At 46.5% G+C, this 27,521-nt stretch overlaps 1 protein-coding gene across 2 annotated transcripts in view; it reads left to right on the top strand.

Moving 5' to 3' along the window:
* The first annotated feature begins 5,208 nt into the window (after positions 1 to 5,208).
* Positions 5,209 to 27,521, top strand: part of RCOR1 (REST corepressor 1) — an 89,150-nt gene continuing 66,837 nt past the window's right edge. Inside the window, exons 1-2 of one of the 2 annotated variants that reach the window (XM_075029803.1) lie at positions 5,209 to 5,512; positions 5,615 to 5,674. In XM_075029803.1, the coding sequence (XP_074885904.1) occupies positions 5,326 to 5,512; positions 5,615 to 5,674 (247 nt within the window). In that variant the 5' untranslated portion in view covers positions 5,209 to 5,325. Of the gene's footprint in view, positions 5,513 to 5,614; positions 5,675 to 27,175; positions 27,252 to 27,521 lie in introns of those variants that run through there. The other variant, XM_075029804.1, reaches the window with a different exon arrangement.

The raw sequence follows: 27,521 nt of genomic DNA, 5'->3' as shown, positions 1-27,521 counted from the left end.
CCTTCTCTAAAAGCAGCTTTCAGGCTGAAAGGCTCCAAGGACAAATTTCCAAAGGAGCGCAGGAGCTTTAGGGACAGATTTTTAAGGTCTTTTAGCTACATTAAAATGAAATTAGATGCCCCTTGGGATTTTTTCAGCAGAAGGAGTTGTTTTTGAAATTTGCATGTGATGTCTGTTTATGTCTTTTAGGCATCTAAATGCTTCCAGAGATTTGGGTTTTGAACACCTAAGTCCCCTTGAAACCAAAGCAAGCCAGGCATCAACTCCCCTACATTCCTTCCAAATTCCAGCCAAAATTGTTGTCAAACTTGGAGCACAAAGTTCTAATGTAAGAGATTATAAACCCGATTTCCGCTCTGCTTTAGCAGGCAGCTTAGCACCAGGGAAAAAAAACCAACCCATAGTGTTGACTGTATAAACATCTTGTTCAAAGGGTAACACTTTCCTGATTAATAGCCTTTCAGTATTAAAAACAATCAGTCTAGATTGTGATTAATTGTCCCTTCTACTACTAGTAACCAAATATATGTATGTGTATATACATACATACATATATATATACACACTTGTGTAAACACACAGGGACATTCTCACTGGGGTAAGCATTTTTAGTGTGTCTGTTTTAAAGGAAAATACAATACGCAGGAGGTGAGAGCTCTTTTTTACAACTGGGGCAAACGGGAAGGGTTTTAGCTCTTGTAACCCTTTGTTGCAAGAACCAGCAGCCCCAGGGATGCGTGGTGAGCATTGCTGGCCTGGGGAAAGGCACAGAACGCTCACCTGGGCAGGGAGGAGACCAAGAAAGAGGCAGAAGATGCTTTGCTTTTTGTCCAGGGAATGAAGGCTGCTTAGTTGTTGGGCATCCTGGCTCCATTTCTGTTTCATCTGTATTTTACTTGTGGGACTGACAGGGTTAATGACAATAAAAAGTTTTCATTTAAAAGTTGGCTTTTTAGGAGGTGCTTTTCCTTTGACAAAGATAACCAAATTTCAAGAAATTATTTAAAAAGACAGTCCTGCCTGGTGCAACCTGTTAGGCTACAGCAAACACACAACAGTGACACCATCTTTATAAGGAAAAGACTTTTTCCCCCCCACCTTTTGCTCTGATATCTAAACAGCTGAACAGGTTAACCATTACGTTACAGTAATGTCCAGAAGTTGCAGTCAATCTCAGGAGCTAGGAAAAATGCTATCCTTGATTTATGTGACCCAGTCTGCTACAGATTGTACACGAAACTCCGCCTGATCCTTCACATGGCTTGATGAGCCTCAGCAGGGTGTGCGCAGTCACATGTAAGATCATGGCCTAACGTGTCTAAATGAAGTATTGATCCACGTAAACAGGAACGTGCTCACCAGAGTCTCTCTTAGTTCTCTGGGGGTTTCCTCCTCATCTGTCCCACCTTGAGGAACTTAAAAATAACAAAGTTTTAACATCGGTATCTTCAGAGCAAGCGGCATGAGCCAGAGTAGAATTTGTTGCTCTCTTGGCATTTGCAGTAGCCAGAGGCTGCAAAAAAGTGCATTCACTGTTGCTGCTGAAAAAGAAAATACAATTCTGTATTTTGTGTACAGTCTCTGTGTACACACTCGCCTACACCCTGCAAAGAGTTTTCTTTATGGCCAGAAAAGAATTTTTCAAAGTTTCCTTCAAGAACACCACCAAAATCTGTAGCGCTGTGTTGGGACACTCAAAACTTCACGATTTTAACCTAAGCAGAAAGAAACCCAACGCCACTGTTAAGGAAACAAACACACAGAGAAAAATTTCTCAACGGCTAGAAACAAAAAGCTCCATCGGCACCAGAGACGTTATGTTCAGGGCTCATGGATTTCTGCAGGAAGGTTTGGAAAAGCAGCCCTGCCGGGGTTGAAGAGGGTGTTGTTGGCGCGGGCCAACAGCTGTGACAGGCGCCAGCTGGCCGTGACGGCCGCAGCCCCGAGACCTCCTGCTCTGGGGACAGACACACGCGCGACCCTCGGCGCCCAAGGGAGGAGGAAGGCACCCATCCGCTCCTGGCCGTCTCCTCATCTTCTGCTGGGGACGAGGAGCAGCCTGGTGAGCGGGCCGGAATGGCAGAATGTGCCCCACTGTCCCAGCGGGTGGCTTCGGCACGGTGGCATCCCTCCCGGTGCTGCCGAGCAGAGCTGGGGCTGCAGGGGACGTGGGGCTCCTTCAGCCCGCTCCGACGGGACGGGATGGGATGGAATGGGACGGCACGGGATAGGATGGGATGGGAAGGGACAGGACGGGATGGTGGTGCTCAACCCCACTCCCGGGAGGGGCAGGGCCGGGGCCACAGCTCCAGGAAAGGCAAACAGTTGTGAAGTGCCAGCGGTAAATGTCGTTTCGACGGTTTAAAAGAGTGAAATTGTGTTATAAATATTTTAGGTGATTGACTTAAATTTTAATCCCGGGGCCTAAATGGGTAACAGCTATGAAGAGAGGCGGAGGGAGGGAGAGGAAGTGAAGGAAGACCAAAATTAGGCCTCAATTTGCAAAGCCATACACACGTGTCTCCGTGTAAGCTCATCTGTGGTCTCAGGCTCAAGTTCAAGTTGAATACTCAGGTGTACTTCAGACTAATTCTTGGGCAAGATTTTTTTTTTTTTTTCCCCGGGCTTGGACCTACAAAGCAGATGGAAAAACCTTTTCCATTTCACTCAAGCTCATTTTTAAATGAAAAATCGGGTGTTCCCTTCCTGCCCTTGCATTTCTGGAGTAGAAATACTGGAGCGTGGAAAAGGGTAATGAACACTCTGCCATGTTTGCATTCCTGTCTATCATGAAAATGTATTCTGCGCTAAAGAACTAATACACTTTGCACTGGGAAGTATTTGTGGCTGTCAGTGCTGGGGTTTAAGAGCATCGCTAATTATTCCCGATTTAGAACTGATATTTTTAAAGAGTGTGGAATCAAGAGTCACTGTCATAAAATTTAGTTTTGTGAGCTAGACAAAGTTATTTTTATGCAGTGTAAATAAACTTATTTTTTGCGCTGTAAATAAGTAACTGTGGTGAATAAATATTCACAGGTACATGCATGCGTACATGAAGGAAACTGGTTATGCATCTGTCAGTATATACACACAACACACATACTGAGTATAGAGGGGAAAGTAAATATTGTAAAGAGGTCAGTATGCTGAAAGTAACTACCATGCATTTAAAAAAGGTAATTTCTTTCCCCAATTTTAATGGAGCAAATAGCACATGAAAATCAAGGACCCCTTCCAAACTACTACCGAGAAGCAAAATAATTTTGATCATCTTAAGCACAATATAGAAAAGGAATGGTAAGCCCAGTACTAGAGACCGTAGCTCTCCCTCAGCAGCTCTTTCCCCCTCCCCCTGTGCAAATTCTCTTGGATTAAAATGGCAGAGGGAGGAGGGGAGTGGCTGGGGACAGTTTTTCTGATATGAGATAACCACTGCTAGTCAAATCGCACTTTTAATCGCACGGGCCAATAAAAAGAAAACTTGCTACAGAAGTTGATTTGAATGAAAATGGAAGACACACCCCACAAGCTGCTTTCCATGATTATGTATTGTTTTCCCTCACCCCGCCGCACAGTTCAAGTCGCGAATAAAAGCGAGCAGTTTGTGTACTTTTGTTGCCCATTTTCGCCAGGACGGGTCTGGAGCTGCCGCCCCCGTCCCGTGTGTCCCCCCCCGCAATTCCTCCCCTGCAGCGCACAGGGCTCTGCCGGCCGGCAGCCTCGTGCCACGAGGAAAGGAAAAGTGGTCTCACTTCCCCTTTTGTTTCCTGCCCTCGCCCCTCGCCCCGGCTCCCTCCCGGTTTTTGGGAGCGCTGCCGTTGGAGGCGGACGGCGGGGCAGTACCCACGCTCCCGCCTTACACTCGGGGAAAGCACAAACGCGTGGGACGACGCCGTCGCCGGCCCCGAAAGCCCGATCTGAGGACGGCGGCCATGCGGGGAGGAGGGCTCCCGTGCCGTGCCAGGCCTCCGCAGGCTGAAGGGGCTCCACCGCGGCCCGAGACCCCCCCCCCCACGGCCACGACGCCGAGGCCGCTCGGGGAGAGCCACGCGCCTGGCCGGCAAGGCGCGAGCTGTGGGAATTTGGGCCGTGGGGTCCGCGGCTCACGCTGGGCCCCAAGAGCGGGTCTCGACTCGGCAGGAGAGCCCCTCCAGGGGAAGGGGGGGGGGGAGCTCAGGAGTTACTTGCGAGGAGCTCCGGGCGACCACCGCTGCAGCCCGGGGCAAGGGCTCCTTCAGCGGCTCCTCCCGAACGCGAGACGCCCCGGCGGGCGGCTCTGCCTCCGGGGCGGGTGGGGGGGGTAAGCCGGCAGCACCCTCATGACGGGGCCCGATCCTGCTCGGGGCTGGGCTGCGGCCCGGGGGCCCCGTCCGTGCGGTGCCTGCTGCGCCCATCCCCTCAGGGCTCCGCTCCCGGGAATCGGGAACTCCCCCCCGCCCCCGACGCTGTCCCGCACCCTCAGCGCCGCTCCTAGCCCCCACCTCAGGGCACCCCCAACCCCTCGGAGGACTCTCTTCTTCTTCGCCCCCCCCCCCCCCGCCTCCGCGGTCCAACCGCCCCCGCCGGCGGGGGCCGTCCCGAGTGGGTCGCCCACAGAACCCCAGCACCAACCGCCCCCCCCGGGCAACGGGGGCTTTGTATGGAATCCCATTCAAACCACGCCATAACCTTCCGCCGCGGGGGGGGGCGGGCGAGTGGGGGGGGGGGGGAGAGAGGGAAAGTAGTCCCTAGCTACAGTCGTCCGGGGGGCTGAGTCCACAGCGCGGGCGGCGAACCCCGCCGCAGACCCCTCCGCGGGCCGGGCCGGGCCGTGGAGCGCCGCTCCGCTCCGGCGGGGGCGTGCGAACCCGCCTCTCCCCGGCTCCGCTCCGGCGCAGCCCTCGGAGGAGAGGTATCGCTGGGCGGAGAGATCGCGGAGCCCTCACACGTACGGCCCGGCGATACGCCTCCACCTAACCCAGCAAACGGAAGCGCCGGGCCGCCACGATGGACGGGAAGCGCCGTCCAATGGGCAGGCGGGCTAGCCTCCCAAAATGTAGGTTGAGCCAATGGCAAGGAGCAGGAGCGGGGAGAGGCGGGGCCGGCCGCAGGCAGCAGCGCAGGTTGAACGGAGTCCCAGCGCAGGGCTGGGATGAGCCTCAAAGTTCGGGGCGATCGTGGTGGGGGATGTAGCAGTGCCGCTGCCGCCGCGCACCGGCCCGGCCCGCCCCGGCTCCCGCCTCCCCCGGCCCCCCCCCGCAGTTTTTAAACTCGGATTTCCCCCCCCCTCCCCTTCTTCTCCACTCCCCCCTCCCCCCCCCTTCCCCCCCTTTCCTCCCCTAAATGCCAGCCATGATCGAGAAGGGCCCGGAGGTCTCGGGGAAACGGCGGGGCAGGAACCACAACGCCGCCGGCGCGAATAATAACAACAACGGCGGTAGCAAAAGTTTATCCGCCGCCCCCAACGGCAACAGCAGCGGCAACTCCTGGGAGGAGGGTAGCTCGGGGTCCTCCAGCGATGAGGAGCACGGTGAGGAGCGGGGGGGCGGCGGTGTGTGGTGACTGGAGGGGGGGGGGTGTCAGGGGCCGGGCGGGCCCACGCGGGTAACGCTTCTCCCTCTGCCTCCCTCAGCTGGCGGCGGTATGAGGGTCGGGCCGCAGTACCAGGCGGTGGTCCCTGATTTCGACCCCGGTAAGTCTTTATTATTTTTTAGGCGGGGGGCGACTACCTCCCCTAACCCCCCCCCCCATCCGTTGCTTTGGACCCTCGATGAGCGGAGCCCGGGGGGGTACTCCCTCATGGGGGGGTGTGTGTTCAAAAATAATCCCCCCTAATTCCAGTCCCAAACACCCAAAGCAGGAGCAAGGACCCCCCCTTCCCACCCCCCCCCGTTTGATAAAAGAAGTCTCGATGCTTTCCAGAGGGCGCTTTGCAGGCAGGGAGGAACAGGGAAGCTGGCAGGGCTAGAGGAGGCAGGAGATGGCAGTTGGGTGGTTTTTTTTTTTTTCTTTCTTTCTTTCTTTCTTTTTTTTTTTTTTAATCCCCTCCTGGACGCATGTGCCTGTGGGCTCGGTGGTAGGGATGGAACTAAAAGACATCAAGTTGTAAATATAATTTTTTTGAAGGTATGTAGAAGCGACTTGGGTCTGTATTTTAATTTTCTCTCTTCCTAAGAAGCTGCTCGCCTCCCCCCCTCCAAAAAAAAAAATGTTTCACATTCCAGCTATTCTGCTGCGGTTCTTTGTAAGCTAATTTAAAGTGGCATGGAAGCAAATTTTGAGCAAACAAAGGAATTGGGGCTGTGCTGAAAGGCAGGTGCTGGAAGCACGTTAGTACTGATGTATCTCCGTGTATAGAAAGACAGGCTGTTGACCTCCTTAGTTTGAAATCTAAGCAATTTTTTTTTTTTGTATTGTTCCTTTGTAACTGGAGGCTGAAGCTAGCGAAAACCCCTCCTCCTGTCTGGAGATACTAGCGTTTGGAGTTGTCCCTTTGCCCAGCCCAAACTTAATTGAATCCTCCGCACCTCTTGCCTTAAAACAAAAAGAATGGTGTGGAAAGCCACCGTGTCTCCTTATCAAATAATCTTGAGAGTTACTATTGTGTGGATTCAGGAAAAAGGTTTCTCGTGGATCGTCCTCAGACTGTGCACTAATGTGTTGGATACCTTTTTTATTATTAAATATATATGTTTGTTCTTAACTGTTAAGGTCTCGGCGTGGGGGAAGGGAGGGCAAAGAGGATTTTTTTCTTGAGTTCAATATTACTTGTCTTTATTTACAGAATCATTTTTTGCTACTCCTTCCCTCTTCATTTTCTTGACAGAATAAGATACAAGGTCTTGGCACATGGGAACTCCATTTCTTGGTTGACCAGGAGGAGGAAGGGGCGGGGGGGGGGGGGAAGGAGGGGAAAAAGAGGGGGGGGAGAAGGGGAGAGCTGTTAGTTAGGCAGCAGTTGACACTGTTTTTCAATCTGTAGGTCAAACACAACATTTCTGTAACACACAACGTGCATCACGCTGGCTGTTAGCCAGGTATCACAACAATACTTGGGCTTTTCGGTCACCCCTGTGAATTACACTCTTTTGTGCAATTCATTTCTCTAATATAATAGATGGAGGGGAAAAAAATACTATGTGCCCCTTCCTCACTATTATGTGCTTAGTTATACATTGTTCTGGTTTTAACTTATAGATGTACAGTGACCTATACAAAGGTTATTGCTTTCTGTGCTGTGTGGAGTGGAAGGGAGGGGGAAGTGTGTGATGTGGAGAAACAATTTTTTTTCTGAGTAATATATACACTAACACAGCATCAGCAGGCGCTCTTTTTGAGTACACAGTATAATATAGCAAGCTCTTAGTAGATTCACCTGAAGCAAATGATCAGTCTTCTGATGATCTGAATGGGCATTGGATCCTCCTTTACTGGTCTTTCTATTTTTATTTTTTTTTTCTTAAAAGGATACTTTTTAGCTAAGTTTGAGGTGAACTTTTGTCTGCTTGTGTGTTGAAGAGTTGGTTTCCTGGCCTGTGGAATTATTCTGGAATAATTTTGCAATGCAACATTGTTCCCTGAATTTTGTGATCCCTTCTTGGTCCTAAAGGCTAAATAGCTACATTGTGTTTATTTGTTATGCCTCTTTTGTTTCCCTGTTTAAGAAAGAAAACTGTAAATAAGCCCAACACACTGCACTAAGACCTTTTGACTGAAACGTGTTAAATTGTCCTGTTTCACTGGTAATTTCAAAGTTAAATCAATGGAATAGTGTTATCAGAGTGCACAGATGCTGTGTCTGTTTCTCGCTAGAAATTTTAGGGACTGGTTGACCGAAGGATCGTAAGGCTTGAAGGTTGTTTGGTGTTGAGTTGCACTGGCTTTCACCTTCAGATTAGCTGGCTGGTAAAATGCGGAGGGCTCATGCTGCTCTAGCTGTGTCTGAGGGGAAAATGGCACAGACGAGGCCTTGTGTGTGTTTTTTGTTTTTTTTTTTTGGTTTTTGTTTTTTTTTTTAACTTGATGTTCAATTATACCTTGGGTTTGGCTGAGGTATATCTGTAACTGCTGATTCTTACATCAGCATTCTTATGTGGGTGTTCCTCTGTCCCCATGCATAGGGGCAGAAAAAGTGTTTAATTTTGTTTCATGTCTCAGCCTCATGCAAGCTGTAGCAAAGAGCAATAAAATCAGGAAAGCTTTTCTGAAATTTTTTTCTGTGAGACTACAGGAGAAAGGAGAGGTAGAGCAAGGCAGTGGTGGGATGTTGGTCTGGGTTTCATGAATCAAATAGCCAGAGAAGAGCACAAATAGTACCATATGGTACGGCCTGAAAGTGAAGAGAGTGTCTCCTGAATGATTGCCTAAGTTTAGGGAGGGAAGGGACCTCAGCACCTTTCAGGTAGCATGGAGGAGGATAGAGAGTGCTCGTCTCCCTTCTTTGAGCAGAGTATGAGGAAAGTAGTTAAGGGTTGTGCTTCTCTGTTTTTGCTTCATCCTTAGAACCAGAAAATAACAAGTTCTCATTCTGGATTAAAATATCTTGGTGCAAGTTTTTAATACTCCTTGTGGCTAAAACTTGCTGTGGCAGTGGCCAAGGAAGGGCCTGATGCAATTCTTTGATTGTAAAAATGCTTGTGGCTGGAATCCTCTGTAGGAGGTGGTCCTTACTCGCAGCTCCTTTAAGTAAATCTCTTTACAGTGGCAAGGCCTATTCCATGTGCTGGCAGAGCCTATAGGTTCTTTGCCAAAGTTAATGTTGCTATCTTTCTTTTCTTTTCTTTCTTACCTATCCCAATCTCCCCTTACTTTGAGAAAGTAAGTTCTCACTGCGTTGATCCCACTTCTTGTATTGTCTCAAAAACTTACACCTCTATTATTATTTGTGTAATAAGAATAATTGTACAGTAAAGGCAAGGGTTTTGCAGAGGCAACGTGTTTATTGAACAAGCTGATTCAACTAGGGAGAAGAACAGGCAAAACTTTTTGGGCTGAAAATCACATGCCAGAGCTCACTAGAATCAGTAAAACTTGCAGTTCAGCTGTGTTTCACTGTTTGGCCTTGATTTCACAGATGTGATGTGAAAAATTGCTATTGTCTCTCCTATTTCTTCTCTTACTAGAGCTCAGAGCCAGCTGAAAATTCTGTGCATTAAAGAAAGGCTGGTATCGGTAGGTCAGCATTTCTTGCGAGTTCTCAGCCTGAGACGTTGAAGGTTTTGAAGAGGGAAAACTATTATGGTTCTTTTAATCCGTACAAATGAAACCCACATGTCCTGTTAATGGAAAAATTCGGTGGAAGGAAATATTGCCTATCCTAAAGCTAAATAAAAATCTTTTGTGTGGGGAAGCACTGATATTGTATTTGACCATTTGACTTGTTGCTTATTAATTTCTGCTATTGGAACATTGAAAATAGGTGGAAGAAAACATTAGTGAGCACTTTAACACAGCCAGTGAATTTAAAGATTAAAGCTTCCATAATTTTGAGGAGTGTTAACTTCCTGAAGAGAATGGTCTCTGCTGTATTTTGACATGTATTGAAGGCAGGTGAACTTTTCTTTCTCCTTTGTAGCACTACAACTTTAGATTCCCTCATTTGTTGCGATGGCAGTAAAAAACCAAGCCACATCCTATGCCTTTGGACATCAGCTGTGTTGGTCATCTTTGGAAGGCAGCTTCTGGAGCCATATCCAGTGGAAACAGATGAGCAAAAGCTGTTTTAACTCAATAGTGTCTTGTTGTAGAGATCCAAAGTTGAAATGCATGTCAGTTGGGAGACTTCAGTCCCTTGTTTGCAACACTGCTCTCTTCCCAGTTTTCTCTTGTTGTACTGCAACAGGTAAAAGTAAAAATGGTGGAAGGAAATACTCTAGTGCTTTCACCTCTAGATGCAGAAAAGTCTACTGGAAGGTGCTCACTGCTAGAACGTCACTAATCCTTGAGAAGCTAATTCTCTGGTCCACACCGTTAGCTGTTCTCTGCGTGCTCCTGCACAAACATTTGATATTCTGTGCCTTTCCTTCATGGCCCAGACTGTGTTGTTTCAGTGTTACCAAAAGATGAATGGGGCGGGGGGCGGGGGGGAACCCTGAAAAAGAAACCAACAACCCTTTTCAATGTAGTCAGAAACTCTTGTCAGTGTAGTTGTGTCCAAGAAGGGTAAAAAAACCCAAACAACATAGTCCCTGCTGTCTCTGATCTGGAATGCCTGATAGGGAAGCGGTGGCCTGGCAGTGTCCTAGGAGAGGAAGGTGGTGCATCCATCCATCCAATTCTGGCTTTTAAAATGCGTCCACCCTCTGTCTATCTAGGATCAAAGGTGAAAGTATAATAATGGGACAGTCCCTGGGTGGCTGATTCCCCTAGAATAGCTGTATTTCTCTGATGGTTGTAAAGGCCAGATTTCATTAGGTTGTATCTTCAGCTACTTCATGGGGTTCTTGGCAGAAGCATCTATTGGCCTACGCAATAGGGACTGTAACCCTTTAACAAGAGGTTGTTAAAAGCCCCCTTATGATGTGCACTTGGCAAGTCCAACTCCCAGCCAGCTTGTTCTGTTTCTTTGTTTGCAAATAGTTCTGCTCCCAACAGTCCTAATAGTTTGCAAATCGTCTGAGTACCCAATGACGGTAAGAGAAAATGGTGTTTAGGTGAATGGACTCATCAGAAAGAGGGTGGGGAAAAAAGTGTGCTCTTCAAGTGAGACTTTGGGATCTCCATCTAAGCAAGTGGAAAAGTCAAAACCAAGCTCCTGAAACTGGAAATACTGGTATCCTGGAAAGCTATCTCATCTCCTCAAATAACTTTGCCTTAAATGCAACAGGCAGGAACTCCTGTAGTGCAACAGTCTCTTTGGAAAAGAAGGGAGAGTTATGAGGATGTTTGATCTAATTGGAAATACCAAACCATACCATACTAATGCCCAATGTGTTTGGGCAGACAGAGGCTCCCTAGTATCCTGATAAAGCAGGCATGCCTCGATCCTTTCACTCTTAGCTGAGGAGACTGTGCATTGTCCCCAACAAGAGTGTGTCTTCCCAATTAGGTAGTCGAAAATTTAGATACTGTGGGTTTTCTCCTAAACTTTCTGGTGGGAGAAGAGGAGCTTTTCCACCTAGCTGTAGTCTGCTCAGCCCCTTACTCCCTCCTGGGTATTTGTCTTGCCCTACTTCTTCCACAAGTCACAGCCTCTCTGTATGTGCTGTACTGCGGAGCAGATGAGAAGGTCCTCAACAGGCGCTCCACAAAAAGCTGCTGCTGAAACCTTGTTTTTTTCGGCTGTCTCAACCGCATGGGCATTTAGGTACAGTCAAAGGGAGTTCTCAAGGCCAGACTGGTCCCTGGCAGCCCTGGGGAAGGGGGAGATGACTCCTGCTGCATCCTTACTGTGCTGGCAACTCTGCTGGTGCGAGGGTGAGTCTCAGTCTCATCTTGTTCCATCACCGGTACGTACTCCTGGTCCAGTCACTGTGGCAGGAGAGGTTGCAGTCCCACTACTCCTACATTAGGAGAATGAGGCAGACTTTTAGATGCTGACACTTCAGCTTATCCTCTGTTTTTTAAGTCCACCCTGGAGAAAAAGAGGAAGAGTAGTGCTCAAGTTGGAGACTTGATTATCCATATCTGGCACCTCAGCAGGAGTACAGCTGTTGATTTGGTGCATACCTTTCTTACCTCTGGGCTGCTCACCCGAGGGAGACCATTTTTAAACTTGTGTGGCTCAGTAGTTAGCTTTCACCCAGTCTGTTCACTCATCCTGTGAAGGGGTGCATAGGCTACTGGTGGTGAGCAGACCTCCTGCTCCGCCTTATTCCAAGGCATGGCTTTGGAGCTTTCTTGTTATTCAAATAGTACGGAGAACATCCTTCTCAAACCTTAATGCTGTAGTAAACAAACAAGTCTCAGTGCAGCCAAAGCCTGTGGCTTCCTTCCCTGCCTGGCACATGCAATGTTTCTATGTGGAGGTAATAGCTGTCTCATGTACTGACAAATGTATTAATGGCTGGACTGGAATTAATACTAGGTAGAGTGACTGCTTTGTTCTTCATAGCTGGTTCCTGCTGCTTAATGAGTTGCTCTTAAAACTCTTGTTTTCAGCCCTAGTTAGGTCTGTGACTTGGCCAAGTGAAGGCTTAGAGCTCCCTGTGATTAGTCATTATAATTAGCTCGGAAATCTTTGCCTCTGTGATCAAGGCGCACTGTATAATGCGGCTTATAGTGGGCTCTAGTCCTGTTGCATACCTTCAGAGTAGTATAAACGACAATGCTTTGTTGCACATACGTATGTATTTTTTTTAACTGTGTTGTAACTTTAATATACAATTTTTTAATATGCGCCAGGCAGGTAAATCTGAAGTAACTGGCTCCTCAGAAACTTGTGGTTAGTGCTAGTCCCTGCTTCCCTCAGATACAACAATTTCTGGTTGTGGCCAAGGCTTGCCTTACCCGTTCCAAGTGTAAGGTAAGATTGAGACATAGTGACTAGTGGCTGATTGAGTCTAGAGACCAAATCAAAAAGAAAGAACATGCTCTCTTCCTAGGAAGTCTGTACCTCTTTCTGCACTGGGTGACCTTGTCTTTTGAGGCTTTGACTTGATGGTATAACAAGATGAGCAATCCCATGTTCTTAAGTGTTTAAACTTGAAAGAACAGTTCGAAATTCAGTTCTTGAAAACACAAAGTTGATTTGTAAACTAAACTAGGCCTTAAAAAATGCTTTTGTAGGGAATGTTAGATTAGGTATCTCTTTCTTTAAATGTGACAAGATTTTAATTTATAGTTCCATATGAAAGTTTTGACTTTGTGCTTTTCGAAAGTGCAAGAGGATGTGCTCAGCCTTAGTGAAGGCAGTGAAAGTTTCTCCAGCATATTCTAGAATTGGGCTGCTTTTATGCTCCTCTCTGTTTTGAAATGCAACAGATTGTGATGGGTCTGCCTTTAAGTTTTGTAGGTCAAACTTGATAAATATGCTTCACTTCTCATGTAAAGTTTTGAGAAGAAACAAGTGAGTTTAATCTACCTTTCCAAGTACCTTCAAAAATTGAGCTCTATGCAGCAGCTTGCTCTTTGAACTTCATAAAGGAAGTATTGGTAAATGTTGCCTCTCTGGGGGGAGGAGGCTGCAGCAGTGTGATAAAATTGCAAAAATCCCCTCTTGGGAGGAAATTCTAGTCTATGCTTCCCCCTTCAGCCCTGTCCTTCTATTGTGCAGGTACCTCTAGGGGACATCAGCAGGGTCTCGTATGTACTCTGTGTGTGTGTAACTAGGTGTATCTCGAGAAAAATATTCCCCTGCCCCATTAGGGGCAGGAGAGTAAGGTTGTGAGATTTTTGTCCTTAAAGTTATTTCATCTTCCTTGCCCACCTCCCTTATCTCTGTGCTCTTCACCTGGATGGATTTCACAAATCATAATCTGAAAGAGCCAATGGCTTGTTTTTGTAGTGTAGTTGTCTAATTAGAGGAGTCTAACCACGTGGCTGTCTATTGCAGCTTTTCAGTTCTGCTGTCTGTAGGTATCTGTGATAACCTGTCATGATAGCATGTGGATGTACTTTTAGATGACCAGATGTCTTACCAGGTTGGGGTTTAGTTCATATAGAGACTTTGATTTGAGAGTTGGGTATTGAAAGTAATTCTTAATGTACATGACCTTGAATTGGTGTCCTTCTAGACTTTATAACCATAGTATGAAAGCACAGTGTAACAAATGTGTAATCATAGCTGTGGCTTCTGGGTTCAGAAACCCTGAGGAATAGGTATAAACAAAGCTTGTGTGTAGGGGCATGATGCCTGCCCTCCCCTCTTAACTGGTCCCTGGAGAGGGTACAGAGAGATTCTAGTTCCACAGGGGGATTGGGGATGGATAAAGGCTAAGAAAAACCTCTCCTGAGTAGGAAATGCCCTCCCCTCTTGAACCGGAGCATCAGGACTGGGAAAGTCTGGTTTACATAACAGCATTGCTTTTGAAGCAACTCTTTACTTGCAGCTTGCATTGAAATGTAGATTTTTTTTCTCTTCCCTCTGACTTCCCACCTTCTTTGGGGGGGAATGCTCATACCTCTGTTCTCACATCAACATCAGTTTTAGTTTTGGCCACGTGTGAATTGGGATAGGGGGAGGATTTTTCACCGCCTCCCCACCCTGTGTTGAGAGCTAGCTGCCCCACGTAGCAGGCACTGTTGGCTGGAGTTGTATATAGTTCTGTGTTTAGGTTGCTAACAGCTGTGTGAGAAGCTCTAAGTGCTGCATCTGTAATTCAAGCTTTTTTTGTGCTAAACAGTGCAAATGATCTGTAGATACCAGTATGTGTGTCTATTCCCCTGGCTGACATCTCTCCATCCCCAGAAGGGGGCTGCTCTGGGTGCTTTCAAGGGGAGTAAAGGGCTGTAAAGGCAGGCAGGTGTACCAGGTGTAGCGTTCGTACTTTCTCCGTATTGTTTTCTGTCTGGGAATCTTAAAGATGTCCCTCCTGGGACCCTTGTGCTGATTTGTGCAGCTACCACTGCACTGTTCATGACAGTAGCCATGGGAACACAAGTAGGATGATACAAGTTTAAACTCCAACTTGTTGCTAGGCAGACCCAGCTCAATGTGTGGATTAAGTAGTCTTAACCCCCCCCCCCCCTTCTGATATTCTACCTCTTTCGTGGGGGAGGACAACTCGGCTTGCCCCAAATTCTGGGTCTTTGTCTTTAGGCTGGCAGAATGAAACCAGCCCCAAAAGGGTCCCCTGACACCAGCCAACCGTGGGGGAAACCCCTCTTGTACATCTGAATAATGAGTATGTGGTGGCTGGGTGAGTGGGATTTTCAGCAGGTAGGTTTTGACACAACCTTTTCTTAAAAACAAAGTGCTGCGAAGCAAAGTGATGTGCCATCCAATGCAAATCTAAAAGTTGTAGCCTGCGTTAAAATAGATACTGCTAAAAGTGACATACTCTAAACAAAGGTCACGGGCTTAAAATATCACAAGATCACTTCTAAACTCTGGCTGTAAAAACTTAAAATTATGACTAAGGCAAGGTAAACACCTTCAAAACTTACACTGCTTTTGCAACTGTTAGCGTAGATGCTGGTATGTGCTGGATGAGCTGGCGTAGACCTTTTAACTTGGGCAATCTCTTGTTGCTAAGTTGCTTTGTCGCAAGCTTGTGTTTTGGCACTTCTTGTTCAAGAAATAAGGGCAGCCCATTCCCTCATGTTATTTTTGTCGTCAGTGCCTGACAAAGGATGTATGGCAAATTACAGGGGCCTGAAGGGAACTGGCGACCCAAACTCTAAGGGAGCGATGGGGCCCGTGTGCTTCTTGAGGGCTGAGCTCCAGCATGCCTTTGTCTCTGCAGCTGTTGGCTTCCTGTATCACAGCAGTAATTGGTTATGCTCTAGCCACTGGTTTAAATGGATCTTTTTTTATTTTATAAACATTTGCTGTGCAGTAACTGTCATTCCTGTTGGAGTAAGGCCATTTATAGAGATGCTCCCAATTACCACCTGCTCTTTTTCTTTCTTAGCGAAGTACGCTCTTACCTAATTTAACCTCCCAGAGCAACTGCTTTGAAGTTATTTTCTCTTTGCACCTTGGCTCACTGCTATCCCTTTCCCCTCTGACCACCTTAACAAACTGCAGTTGTCCCTGCTTGTCCTTCCAGAAATTACCTAGTTCTGTGGGGAAGAACTTCTTGCTTGGTTTGCCCCAAATGTTTTCGTAGTCAACTCTTGTAAGAAAAGATTGCTTTCCTTTAATATGCCTCAGCCCTTTTTTTCATTTCCTAAGTTGCTCTTTGTGGTTCTCCCGCTTTCATTATAATTTGTGTACAGCTTCTAGATCCTATCTGTCCACCCTCTTACTAACCCATCCCTGCTCAGATTTCTGTGCTTTTCTTTATGCTCTTGAGCCCTTTTTCCCTGTACTTCGTCCCTCCAGGAGGGATACCTTCTCTGTGCCTGAACTACATTGTAGTTGTTCTTGCCAGTTACCTCTCAGGCTGGAAGAAAGTGGTTGTGATTTTTACTTTTTCCCTGTACTCCCTCCCTCCAGGAGAGATACCTTCTCTGTGCCTGAACTACATTGTAGTTGTTCTTGCCAGTTACCTCTCAGGCTGGAAGAAAGTGGTTGTGATTTTTACTTTTTCCCTGTACTCCCTCCCTCCAGGAGAGATACCTTCTCTGTGCCTGAACTACATTGTAGTTGTTCTTGCCAGTTACCTCTCAGGCTGGAAGAAAGTGGTTGTGATTTTTACTTTGTTACAATTTTGCTCTGAAAGAGGTAAAAATCTAGCAGAACTCTGCCCCTTAACCGATTTTACAACTTGCACACCTCTGGATATGGCATCTGCCTGCTTTTCAAGCATTTAAATAGCAGTGATGTTTTTGCCTTTTCAGGCTCTTTTCTCAAGGCTTTCTTGCATCGCTGAAGAATTTCTTCCTCAGCTTCTCCTGTGGAAGCCTCAAGGCGCTGCTTGCTTTTGTAGGAGCTTCCCCCCACTTTAGCCTGGTAGAGCATCTGTCTCTTTGGCCAGTAGTGTCACTCTTCTCCTGAACTGCTGCTGCTGTAAGCAAACAGATGTGTGAGAAAGGTGAGAGAGTTGATCTCTCCTGTAGCCAGGGCTGCCCTGGGGACAGGCTGAGTGCTTGGCTGGAGCTTCCAGCTGGCCCCTGCTTGCTGGGCACTGAGGCTGAGTTGCCGTGAGTAGCTCTGAAGCCTATCCTACAAATTTGGAGAGGAGGGAGGGGAGGTCTCCTTGCCTGTTTTGTGAATAAAGCAAACCTTAGGGTTGCTGGCTGACTCAGATCTGCATGCGGTGAGTTGTGATGCAATGAGGATGGGCAAGTGCTCCGAAGAGCTTTTCCTCTTTTTGCTGTAGGCTCAGCCTTAGGCTCATCGTTGGGTGTGCTGAGTTGGGTGGTGCTGAGGGGAGCTGCGAGAGAGTACAGATGGATCTCATCTGAAGTTCTCATTGCCTCTCTTCTGTTAAGCTTTGTAAAAGTATTGAAGAACTTGGGGGAGAGGCTTGCTGGTGGGAACTTGGTGGCAGAGGGAAGACTTTTCAGAGCTGTCCTCTGGCTTTCAGCCCAAGATCTGAGTTGCTTTGCAAATTGTTTCCTCCTGTGCATACTGGCTCTGAGAAGTGAGTCTGCTCTCTGTGAAAATGCTGCATTGTGCTCTAGCTCCTTCTGTATTTTGGGTGGGTTTTTAGTCCCCTTGATTTGGTTCTTAAGATGGTTCTCCCCCCACCTAGATTTGCTTGGGAGTGTGAGTGCATGGGATCAGTTTCTTTTGTTTCTTTTCTTGGGCACTTTCAGGTGAAACAACAAGCTGTCCTCCACATGCAGGTCAGATGCTGTCCTTGTGGTACAAACAGGGCAGGCACAAATCCAGCCATCCCACCAACAGTCTGAAAATTGGCAAGGGTCTAGATATATTTGTGGATTTGGGTGAAAAATGACTTTTTCTATTGGAGCAGAACCAAAGGTGGTGGAGCTGGGAGGTGTTGCAGTTTGCTCTGGTGCAGCTAGTGACTGAGTGACAACCATGTGCTGGTCCAGGAGCAGAGATGGGCAGCACTTGTTTTGCCTGACAATCCAAGACCGGCTGCTGCTGGTTTGAAAGGGTGGATGTATATGGACAGGAACTTTATAAACGTTTAAGCTGTTCAAAGTGTGCGTGAGAGTAGTTACATTTAGGAAAATTATGTCTTTTATTGTACCCATCTTGCTGAAGTTATTTCGGAGGATGGAGAAGAAATAAAGACAGAACTTCTTAAACCCCTAATAAGAATATTTTTAGAGGTCATAAAAACAAATAACTGAGGTGTTGGGGGAATTAGGCTTGGAAGTAGTCCTTATGGCTCTGAAACTTGCTGGGAAGGGGACTGTTTCCATGTTCTCTTACCTGAGCCCTTGCAAAGAGGCTCTGGGAGCAGACACTGGTCTCCTCTTGAAATCAACTGTCTCCAGCTCAGTTTGGTGGAATGCTGCCCTGTCTGGTTATCACTCGCTCAGCGGTGGCTGCTGCGTTGCCCAGAGCAATACCTCCCGAGCAGTAGTGTGTCCTTTTGTTTCAGCTCAAGAGAAGGAAACAACTGGATGCAGTAGTATTGCTTGCAAAATGATGTCAATGTCTGCTGAGGGAGGGGGTGGAAGGAGATGTGATGGGGTCTCTAAAAGACATGGGTAGGAGAAACCTTTCCAGTGACTATATAGTGCCTATATAAATAAAGGCAGTGGATTTAATTCATGGTGCCAGAGCTGGGACAAAGCTTCGAGCAGGTGCACACCCAGAGCTTGCCTAAGTTGGATAAATGCTTGCTGAAATGTTTATCAAATGTAAGAATAAAAGGAAAAGGGTTGTATTTAACCTTTTTTTTTTTTGATGATGCATTTTAAAAATAACTTACATTTCTAAAGTGAGCAGCAGTTACAACCAGGGTTTGAAAAATTGACTTGGTACTTGCAAGCCACAGTGGGAAACACCTGTGCTGCAATATGCCCTGCAGCAGGAAGGGATAAAATGGTTGGGTGCTGCTCGCTTACTGTGGTGTTTGTTGGCTGTTGCAGCGGGATTCTCCTTGTGTGCTAGGGTTGCCTTTGCACTCTTATTGCTACTTGGTTCTTGCTCTTTCATCAGTAGACATAATTTGGCTTCGTATCTGTATTTCACTGCTGTTCAAGTGATTCTGAGCCTCTGGAGTAGGAAAGAATGAATCTAGTTAGTCTTAGCTCAGTTTTACCCCTGTAAAACTGTGGCATGCCATTGAGGCACTGAAGCTGTCTTCAGACTAAGGAAGACACTACTGCACTAATGTGCTAATTTTATACTCTCACTTGGCAGGTTGCCTTTGTAATCAAAGGGCTGGAAATTTTTCAGTGTGAACAAAATGTTCTAAGTAGCTGTTCTCTAGGTGGAAATGGATTTGATACATGGGATACTGCCTTCAAAAGAAATCCATTTTTCCATATCTTTCTGGGTATAATCATTCTAACTAAAATTCTCTTTCCTGACTAAGTGAAGCTATAGTCAAGACCTGGGTAAGGCTTACCTGTGAAGTTTCCTTAGCAGTGCTGTTATCTCATCAATCTCTATGGATCTGATGGGAATGGAGAGGGGGGATGTTTTCAGAAAGTACCTAGGAGTTTTAGGAATGACAGTTGTAATGAATTTTAACAGAACCATTCTATTATGTGTCATTTTCTCTTGGTTTGGTTAATAACTATTGTACAGGCTTGGTAGAGAGCATGGTCAGAATACAAAAGCTTGTTTTAAGCAAGTTTGGAAGAGAATATCCTGGTGAGTTGTACAGTACCTGGCACATGGGGATTATGCAGCAGGGAGTAAGTATCTGCTTCTCATCAGTAGTGTAAAAGTAATTAGAAACATCTCTTAATGCCCTTGGGTTTTTTGCCCATTGTTTTAGGGAATCAGTGAGCACTGACTAGAGAACATACATATCCTGACTTTACTTTTTCCAATGAAAATGTCCATGGGAGCAGAACAATCACAGAGTAATCATATATTTTTAAAGTGGTTTGAAAGGAAATGTTAACTCAAAGGCCATGCTATGTTACTAGAAAGCTTAAAACAAATGGCAGAATTGCTGTGAAACTCATGTCTTTGTTGCCTTTGATTTTTTTTTTAAAGTAACTTCCAGTGTTCTTGAATCTATATAGAATTTTAAATACACTATTTTTTAATAAGCCTAAAATTTCAACTTCTGTAATACTGTAATGAGAGCTGCCTGCTTAACTTTGTTGCTTTGAGTTTAAGATGAAACAAAACTCTGTGTGCCATATGTTAAAAGGACAAGCTGACTGGACAACAAGAATGTGTTTTATCTTCTGCATTTTGGCAAGACTCTGTAGTCTTGGAGGGCAACTGTAAGGAGAGAGAAATCAGTGAAGATGCAAGAATGATGTGAGAAGGACTTGTGGGGTCAGCAAAGCTGGAAGCTAACTGTCTTAGATGGGAGGGGGGAATAGGAAGAGAACCAACCAAGAAGGGCTGAAAAGTGGCAGTGGGGAAAATATTAATTAAAAAAAAATCTCATGCTGTTAGTGTCCTCTTCTAAAGATATTTGGCCATTCTTTCTGTTGTTTTATCATTTGATAGATTAAACAGTTGCCAGTTCAAGTGAATGCAAATCTACCCTTCCTACACTTTGGAGAATATGATCTTGAATTGAATTCCTGAGATCAGGAGACAACCAGGCTGGTGGGGTGGTGGTGGAAGGGAAGCTACAGTATCGTACTAGCCAAAGGCTGCTGTATCTGAAGGCCTGACACATCCACATTGAGCTGAGCTACTGCTTCTGCCTACAGCAGCTGTTCTTGTCAGTGTTAGGGGCTTATGGACATGGCCGAGTACTGCTCTGGCAACCTGGGCAAATATGCAGCTTGCCTGGTGATGGGAGAGCCAGAGCAGGCCTGTCCTTCCTTTCTCTCCTCCCAGGGAAGGAGAACTGTGGCTTTCGCTGTTCATGTGCCCTCTGCCAGCCCTGCAGCTGCTCAGGCCATTCAGCTGAAACTCTTTGCTGTGACTTTGTTCTACCTAACCCAAAAGCAGTTTGCTCAGAAGTTGAGGACTTACATAGTGGGGATGCAAGTTGGTTTTGGCACCTGCTCTTGTTGCTCTGTCACTTGTGATTTCCTGTGACCGTCAGCAAAGTGTGATGTCCCCACAGCATACTGTTTACATGGCCCTGCTGTGCTGGGCTTGGTGAAGCATGGTCACCATGGAGCTAATGGCTTGCCATAAGCTGCAATAAAGGTGTGGGGGGGGTTGCAAGTAAGCATTTCAGCCAACCTGTCAGTATATTTTACTTTCCTCTCCTCCTCTTTGTCCTGCCTGTCCCTTGAAGCCAGGCATCATCCCTTTGTACTGCCGTTGGAGCATGGGGACCTCATGCGTGATTACCTTCTGCTGGACTGTAGCAGGCCACTGGAAGTGCAAGTGAGCCAATTGAACTGCTGGCTCTAGGGAGTGTGCCCTAGCCAGATGCAGGAAGAGCTGAACACTGTAAGTCACCATGCAGGCTGGCTCTTGGCACAATATTCAGCTGAATAAAATTGCAAGATGTGCTTTGCAGGGTCTAGAGTCTGAGTTCACCTCTGAGTGGATCTTCTCAAGTCTTGTTACTTCTGTTTAGGCTCGAATTTTACAGTACCAGGTCTCGTTCCTCCATCTTTTTTTTACTCCTTGTAAGTTCTTAGCTAAATATTTGTTTGGGTTAGGGGGCCCTTATGGCTTTCTCTCTACCTCTAACCTCCCTTCTTTCCAGACTCCTTGTTTCATCCCTGAGCTGCACAAAACACCTTATCTCTTTCAGAGTTGGAAATACTGTTCCTGTCTGCATTCTTTAGACCTCTCTGAGGCTGGGACAGGCCTTGCCTAACAGAACTCCTAGGTCATGCCAATTCCTGTTCCTTGTGTCATGCAACAGCTCAACCTCCCCCCTCTGAAAAACAAGCAATATTGCGGTCACTTGTGTGCTGTTCCTGTGCTGTGCATTCAGAGCAGGACCCTCCTCTGCCATTGCGGTGTCCTTGCTGCAGCAGGTGGTTACTCTGGTGCTGAATTTGGCCAGGTGTGCCCAGGACCGTGTTCAGTAAGAGCAGGCATTTTGTGCTGGTGCTGTTCTTAGACAGGTGTGAGATCCTTGTCATACTTGGATCACAGTACAGTTACACCCTGTTGTTTCACAGATGTGTCCGTCACACAACTGTTGGGCGACAAAGATGTTCTTGTCAAAGCAGATGTTTAAGTGGCTATTTAACTTGCATCGTAGTGAACTGTCTCAGTGCAACTACAATTGAATGGAGTAGGATTAGGGGCTAGCATTGAGGGAGGTGGGGGGAACACTGCCTCCAAATAGCCATAAACAAATAGTCTTTGGTTGCGGCCAAGCACAGCTAGAGTGTTAGTGAAGTGAGCAAGGGGATGAAGTAATGATTGTGGACAGACCTTGGAATGAATTGGACGGGGGGGAAGCTGGCAGCACACCAAAAATGGCCCTTCTGTGTAGATGTCTGACTAATTGGCAGCGATGGGGGAAAGAGCACGTAGGATGCTGGGATTTGACACTAGCCTCTGAAGGGCTCTCTGGGGCATATCTGACCACTGGAAGTGGCTTGTGAAGGTGGCTGATACGTTCCTGCCAGGTTTAGATGTGTAGTAACAAGCGAAGGTGAGCAGTGGCAGGGGAAGAAAAATAACTTATTCCCCTCCTTCAGTCATTTGCAGTGTAAGACTACAAGCTTGTTCTGAGTTTGGGGAAAATGAATGCTATCAGCTGCAATGTTCATGGCTCTTGGTACTTGCTTCCCTCCACATAGAGGAGCTTGGGACATTTGTGTGCCACAGGTGAAGTAGCCACTGTTCCTGTTTAGGGCAAGACTGCACTGTTTATCCAGGTACTAAGATGAGTAGTTGGCACCTCTGCTCTGCATATGTGTTCTCCATAGCTAAGCCTTCATCAAGTTCTTGTGTTTCTTAACTCTGTTAGCCTCCAGCTGGGTCACCTCTCTTTGCACAATGGAGGCTGGACTTCAATGAATGAGAAACTGAGGTGAGCCAGCTTGGTATGCAGACAATGTGGTGATATTTCTTCCCCTTCCTCCCCTTTTTGGCCCAGTAGCTTAAAACCTGGTTCTGAAGAGCATCCTCCAGTTGATTTTTGAAATGGGGAAACAGGCAAGGCTTCTTCTAATAAGGGAAAGTAAGCTTGGTTTAGGTTACTGTGCCCTGCAGCAAAGAACACTGACATTTGAAAGTAAGAGGTAGTGGTGGGGAGAAGACTCTAAAAAGAGCTTGGTTTCATTAAGCAAAGTCATCTAAAATCTTGACATGTGAGAATCATTTCCACTTGGCAGAGACTGTGACAGGTGTTTCACCATAGGATACTCATTGCTTAAATTCCAGTGTGACCTTGGGCAGAAAGCTGAACCTTTTAGCTTTCTCTATTTTACATTAAAGCTACCTGTGTTGTTCAGTATGGGGATGAGAATGGAGTGGACAAGCACATGTGTAGTGACATGAGAGAAGAAACCAGCAGCCTGAGCAGAGCTAGTGCTTTATGAGGCAGGGCTGGAATCCTCCCCCATCTGGTTGGGTGACAAGTAAGATGGGGAGAGGAGGTGTCAGTGTTTGTGGTCTGTCTTACTAACAGAATTGATGCATCTGAAGTCTGGTCTGACCACAGCAAACTAATTCATGTTCTGAAGGTAAAACAGGAAGAAATTTTCCGTTGTAATCTCTCTTCCAAAAGTCAAAAGTGTTTCTGGCTGCAGGCTAACTAGGATGCATTAACTATTCCACTGTGAATTCCTCATGGAGACAGTGTGCTTGCTCTAGCTTTACTGCAAAGTAAAGCAGGTGCAGCCAGTGCTTGGCTTGCCTGGCCATCTCGGGGAGGAGTCTGCATTTGTGCATTGGTGGGGGGAGGGAGATGTCTCTAGCAGGGAAGGCAGAAGCTAAATTTACACATTTCCCTTTCAGGCTGCTGGGAAGGAAGAGAAATATATAGCAAATAAATGTGTGTTGGGGTTAGACTCTGTTGTGCCAGACCTGTGCTGGTCCTTAAGAGCAGTGTTGATGTGTCTCAAAGTTTAATTCCTTTCCTCTGTGTATAATGGAGTGATGAGGGACCAGAAGGTTTCCTGGACTGTTCAGTGCTGCTCATGTAAGGGCATACTTCTCTGGGTTACCTTAACTTTTAGTTCACGATGCTGCCTCTCTTGCTTGCTCATGCAAGAAAAACTGCTCCCGAGGACCACTGGAGTTGGGGAGTCCTCCGCTCTGATTGCTCTGGCATTGTCCCTGTTTCTGCAATGTTGCTTCTGTGGGTGATGCCTGGCATGGTGGAGCAGCCACAGCCCTGGAGCAGGGGGATTTCACTGGCTCAGGAGAAACCCACTTCCACGTTAAACAAAGGGTTTGGAGGGTGTTTCTTGGCAGTTTCTTCCATGCTTTTTTCTGTGACTATTTCACCAGAGAGTTTCTGAGAATCTGGAGACTTGTCCCCTGAATATCTGGGAGGGGAATACAAGATACTGGAGAAGGTAGGGAAACTCTTGAGGCAGTGTGTTCTGGCATGCTGAATTCAGGCAAGTGCCTGAAGCCCAGAATTTCCCACACTCAAAGGCCTCATCTACTGCAAAAGCTGGAGAAGTGAATGCCAAGGGATGCTAATAGAAGCATGTTCAGTTCTCCCGGACTCCTCTCTAGCTGCCTGCCTAAATAAACACCCTCTGCATCAGTCACACTGTTGTCTCATGCCTCTGAGCTAGCTAATTTTCCTCATGATGGTGTAAAAGAGGAAATGAATTCCAAATCTTTATTAAATGACAACTCCAGCGCTATGCCTTGCTAAGCGATGAGAGGACAGCTGGTCTATGGAGACACCACAGCATTTGTCACTCAACCATGTGCAAGGTAGCCAGAGGGTGCTGAGTGCCTGCTGCATCCATCAGAAGTCCTTGGTAGTGGAACTCAGGTTTGTTTGAGCCCACCCAATGCAAGGTGCGTCTGTACAATATGTGAGTCCTGGTTGTTTGGAAGTCTTAACGGAACTTGTGTTCAGTTGGCTCTTGGAAGGGAGAGATTAAAAGCAATGTGTCTGCTGTGGTCCATGAAGACCATGGCCTATTGGATGGTGAAGTTATCTTCCTAGGCTCCATTATAATGGAGCCTTAGGGGCACACTGAGGGGAATAGAATCTTGTTACTCTGATGTGGAGGCATAATTTAAGGAGGCCCCTCGCAGGGTTCAAGGCCTCCTAGTGACCTGCTTTCCTGTGAAGAGATGCTAGGCTATGACCAAGTACGCCTGGCTGTAGTTTGACGTGTGTGTTATGACAGATGAGTATGCAGGTGAGCTGAGAAGAGGGTAGGAGGTCAGAGTAGCTAGAAGAGCTTCCCCTGGATCTAGCAGCCAAACAGCCATTGTCTTAATCAGTATGTTGTGGGAATGGCTTGCAGAGAGAGGAATGAAACAAACACTGGCTCAGCAACCTGCTTGCTAGTGTGCATCCAAGTGTCTTGAAAATGTATTTCTTTAAAGTGTATTACCAGCTATGCAGAGCATTTCGTGTCTCAGACAAGTGTCTCAGACAAATTGATCTGTAGCTGTACCTTGGTTATCATAAGACTTTTTGCAGGGTATGTCTATCATGCTAAACAAATCATCTGTCCATCTAGTGACAAAAATCCCTGCTATTTATTCCTGGAAACCTGCATTTGAATTGCCAGTGTGAACACTCTGGTGGGCTAAGCAGTAAGTCTGAAGTGCGTCGTGCTGTCTTGATCCCTGCTTGGTGCAATATGTGCAAGGGAGCCCGGACAGAGCCCCCGGGTTCAGGAGCAGTTGCTGGAAGCCATGCTGCCTGCTGCCTGTGTCTTCTCAGTTCTGTGAAGTTTTATGCTTTTAAGTGAATGATCTTTCATGGTAATTGGTCCAGTGGCTTGGAGAAAAGAGGTATGCAGCACCATGTCCTGCTGTAGAGCTGCTTGTAGGGGAGCAGAGTGTGATGTTGCTGGAATTTCGAGAGCAGTCCTTGAGGCCCATCATTAAGTACCCCGTGACTGGCTCTGATCGAAGGCTTGCAGGGTGGCTCTGTTGCTAGTTTGTGAAGCTCTTTCCTTGTGGCTTTATCAATTACAGCTTTAAAAGTAAACTTGGAATTATTGGCTGTGTGCAGGCTTGTGATGGTGGGATGCACTGTTAGTTCATCTTTGAGAGGTGTGGGTCAGCTGCTGGCAGGCAGAAATCCGTGATATAGGTGCTGTGTGGCCAGCAAGCCCCACCCTTCTACCAGCAGAACTTGCTGGAAGGCATTTCGGTATAGCTCTACAAAGCACAGCTCTGCCAATATAGCAGGATACGTACTGGGAACACTCGGGGGATGGTTTTGTACTTAACTGCTATGGAGTGAATCCATGAACTTAGGAGCATAAATGCCATGAACCAGAGCCCAGCTAGGTCAGCGGAACAAGTCCCTTTGGGTTGGAGGGCTGTACGCTGGGCCTTGTATTGCCATTTTTCCTCTCTTTCCCAGTTTATGATGTGAAAGAGTTGTGGGATGTTTTTCCCTCTTCCTTTTATATTTATGTAGCTGGTTTCAATCCACAGTATTGTCTTATCCTATCATCTGTGATTCTCCAAAATTGTAAATTGGCAAAAGACTAGAATAAAGCTTACCAATATGTTAAAATCTTTTTTAGTTTTCTAGGAGCTCTTATGATAAGAACAACCAGATTCCTAGAACCTAAATGTCTTGTCCTTGTTTGTTTAGTTTTCTTTTTAATAGCTGTCTCCGGTGATGTTTTTCAGGCAGTTCACCTGGTGTGGAGGTAAGACTTGCTGTTCTGAACTTCTCAGAATCACTTCTGCTTGCCTGCCTTCTAAAGGCTCTTGCACTCAGTATCTGTAGAGTTGCAGCACCTGGTTAGAATAAACTGATGTGGCACATGAAGAAGAATGGACTGGGGAAGTAGGGGAGAAGACTTGTATCTGAAACTGCAGAGGCATACATGGCCTCCTTTCTTATGGCTAGTAGCATGCTTTTCTTTCTAGTTCACTGATTTATTCCTTCATTTTCCTGTGCATTAGTCTTTGAAATAATGCTAGAAAAGGATAGTCATAGATGCAGTTTCCCCTGTTTGGAAGTCTAGCAGAGATAGATTATTAGTTTCTCTGTAACTAACTTATCCTCCTTAACTACTGCTTTTTGTTCCTGGATTTTCCAGAAGGTCTTGCTGACTTGCATCAAAACAGGAAGTCTGCAGTGCTGTAAATAACTGGGTGGTTCAGTCTGATTTTTTCCATCCAACATTTTACCAACCAGAATTAAAATTCCTTTTTATTGGCATCAGTTGTCCTAAGCTAGGGCTAGACTTTCTCTTGGCACATAATAACCTATCGAGTTTCATTATGGAGAAACATGTGGGATTTGAGGATGAATGGTGTTGGTCCTGCCTTGCCCTTCTGTTGTATTTTGGCACTATTCCCTACAAAGGTACTGTATGTGAAGACACTGCAGAATGTCAGAGCATCCTTGGACTCAGCCTGAAGGTTGCTGTCTGTCTTAACCTGACTGTAGGAAAAGAAGCCTTAGTTCAGCAGCCTCTGAGGAGGAGCACACCAGATGGACACAGAGGATTTCAGTTTCCTGGTGAAGTTCTGCTGCTGAATTGACTCAGTTATACCAGTATAACCATGGAGCAGCCTCCTTCCACTGCAAGAGTGGACACAGTGTGGTGTGACTACTTTTTCACTGGTAACTGCTCAGTTTAACTTGCTCTCATATTCTATATCTGTGAAGAGATTTGGGTTATGTCATAACTGTCCCTGCTTGGGGTAGCAGCTATAGGTAGGCTAACTGTACTCTACAGTGAGATTCCTGGGTATAAGAACTTCAGGAACTCCTTTTGATAGCTCAGGTATATGGGTATCATCCTCTTGCTATGTTCTTTTAGTAGTTTAAGTAAAGCTTAAGCTGTGTAGTACAACTCTGGCTACAGATCTGCAGAGACGTAGGGTTCTGACT

This window comes from Buteo buteo, chromosome 6 (assembly GCF_964188355.1).
Source record: "Buteo buteo chromosome 6, bButBut1.hap1.1, whole genome shotgun sequence".
NCBI lineage: Eukaryota > Metazoa > Chordata > Aves > Accipitriformes > Accipitridae > Buteo > Buteo buteo.
The sequence above is the reverse complement of the archived record's forward strand: the minus strand, read 5'-3'. Positions and strand labels throughout refer to the sequence as shown.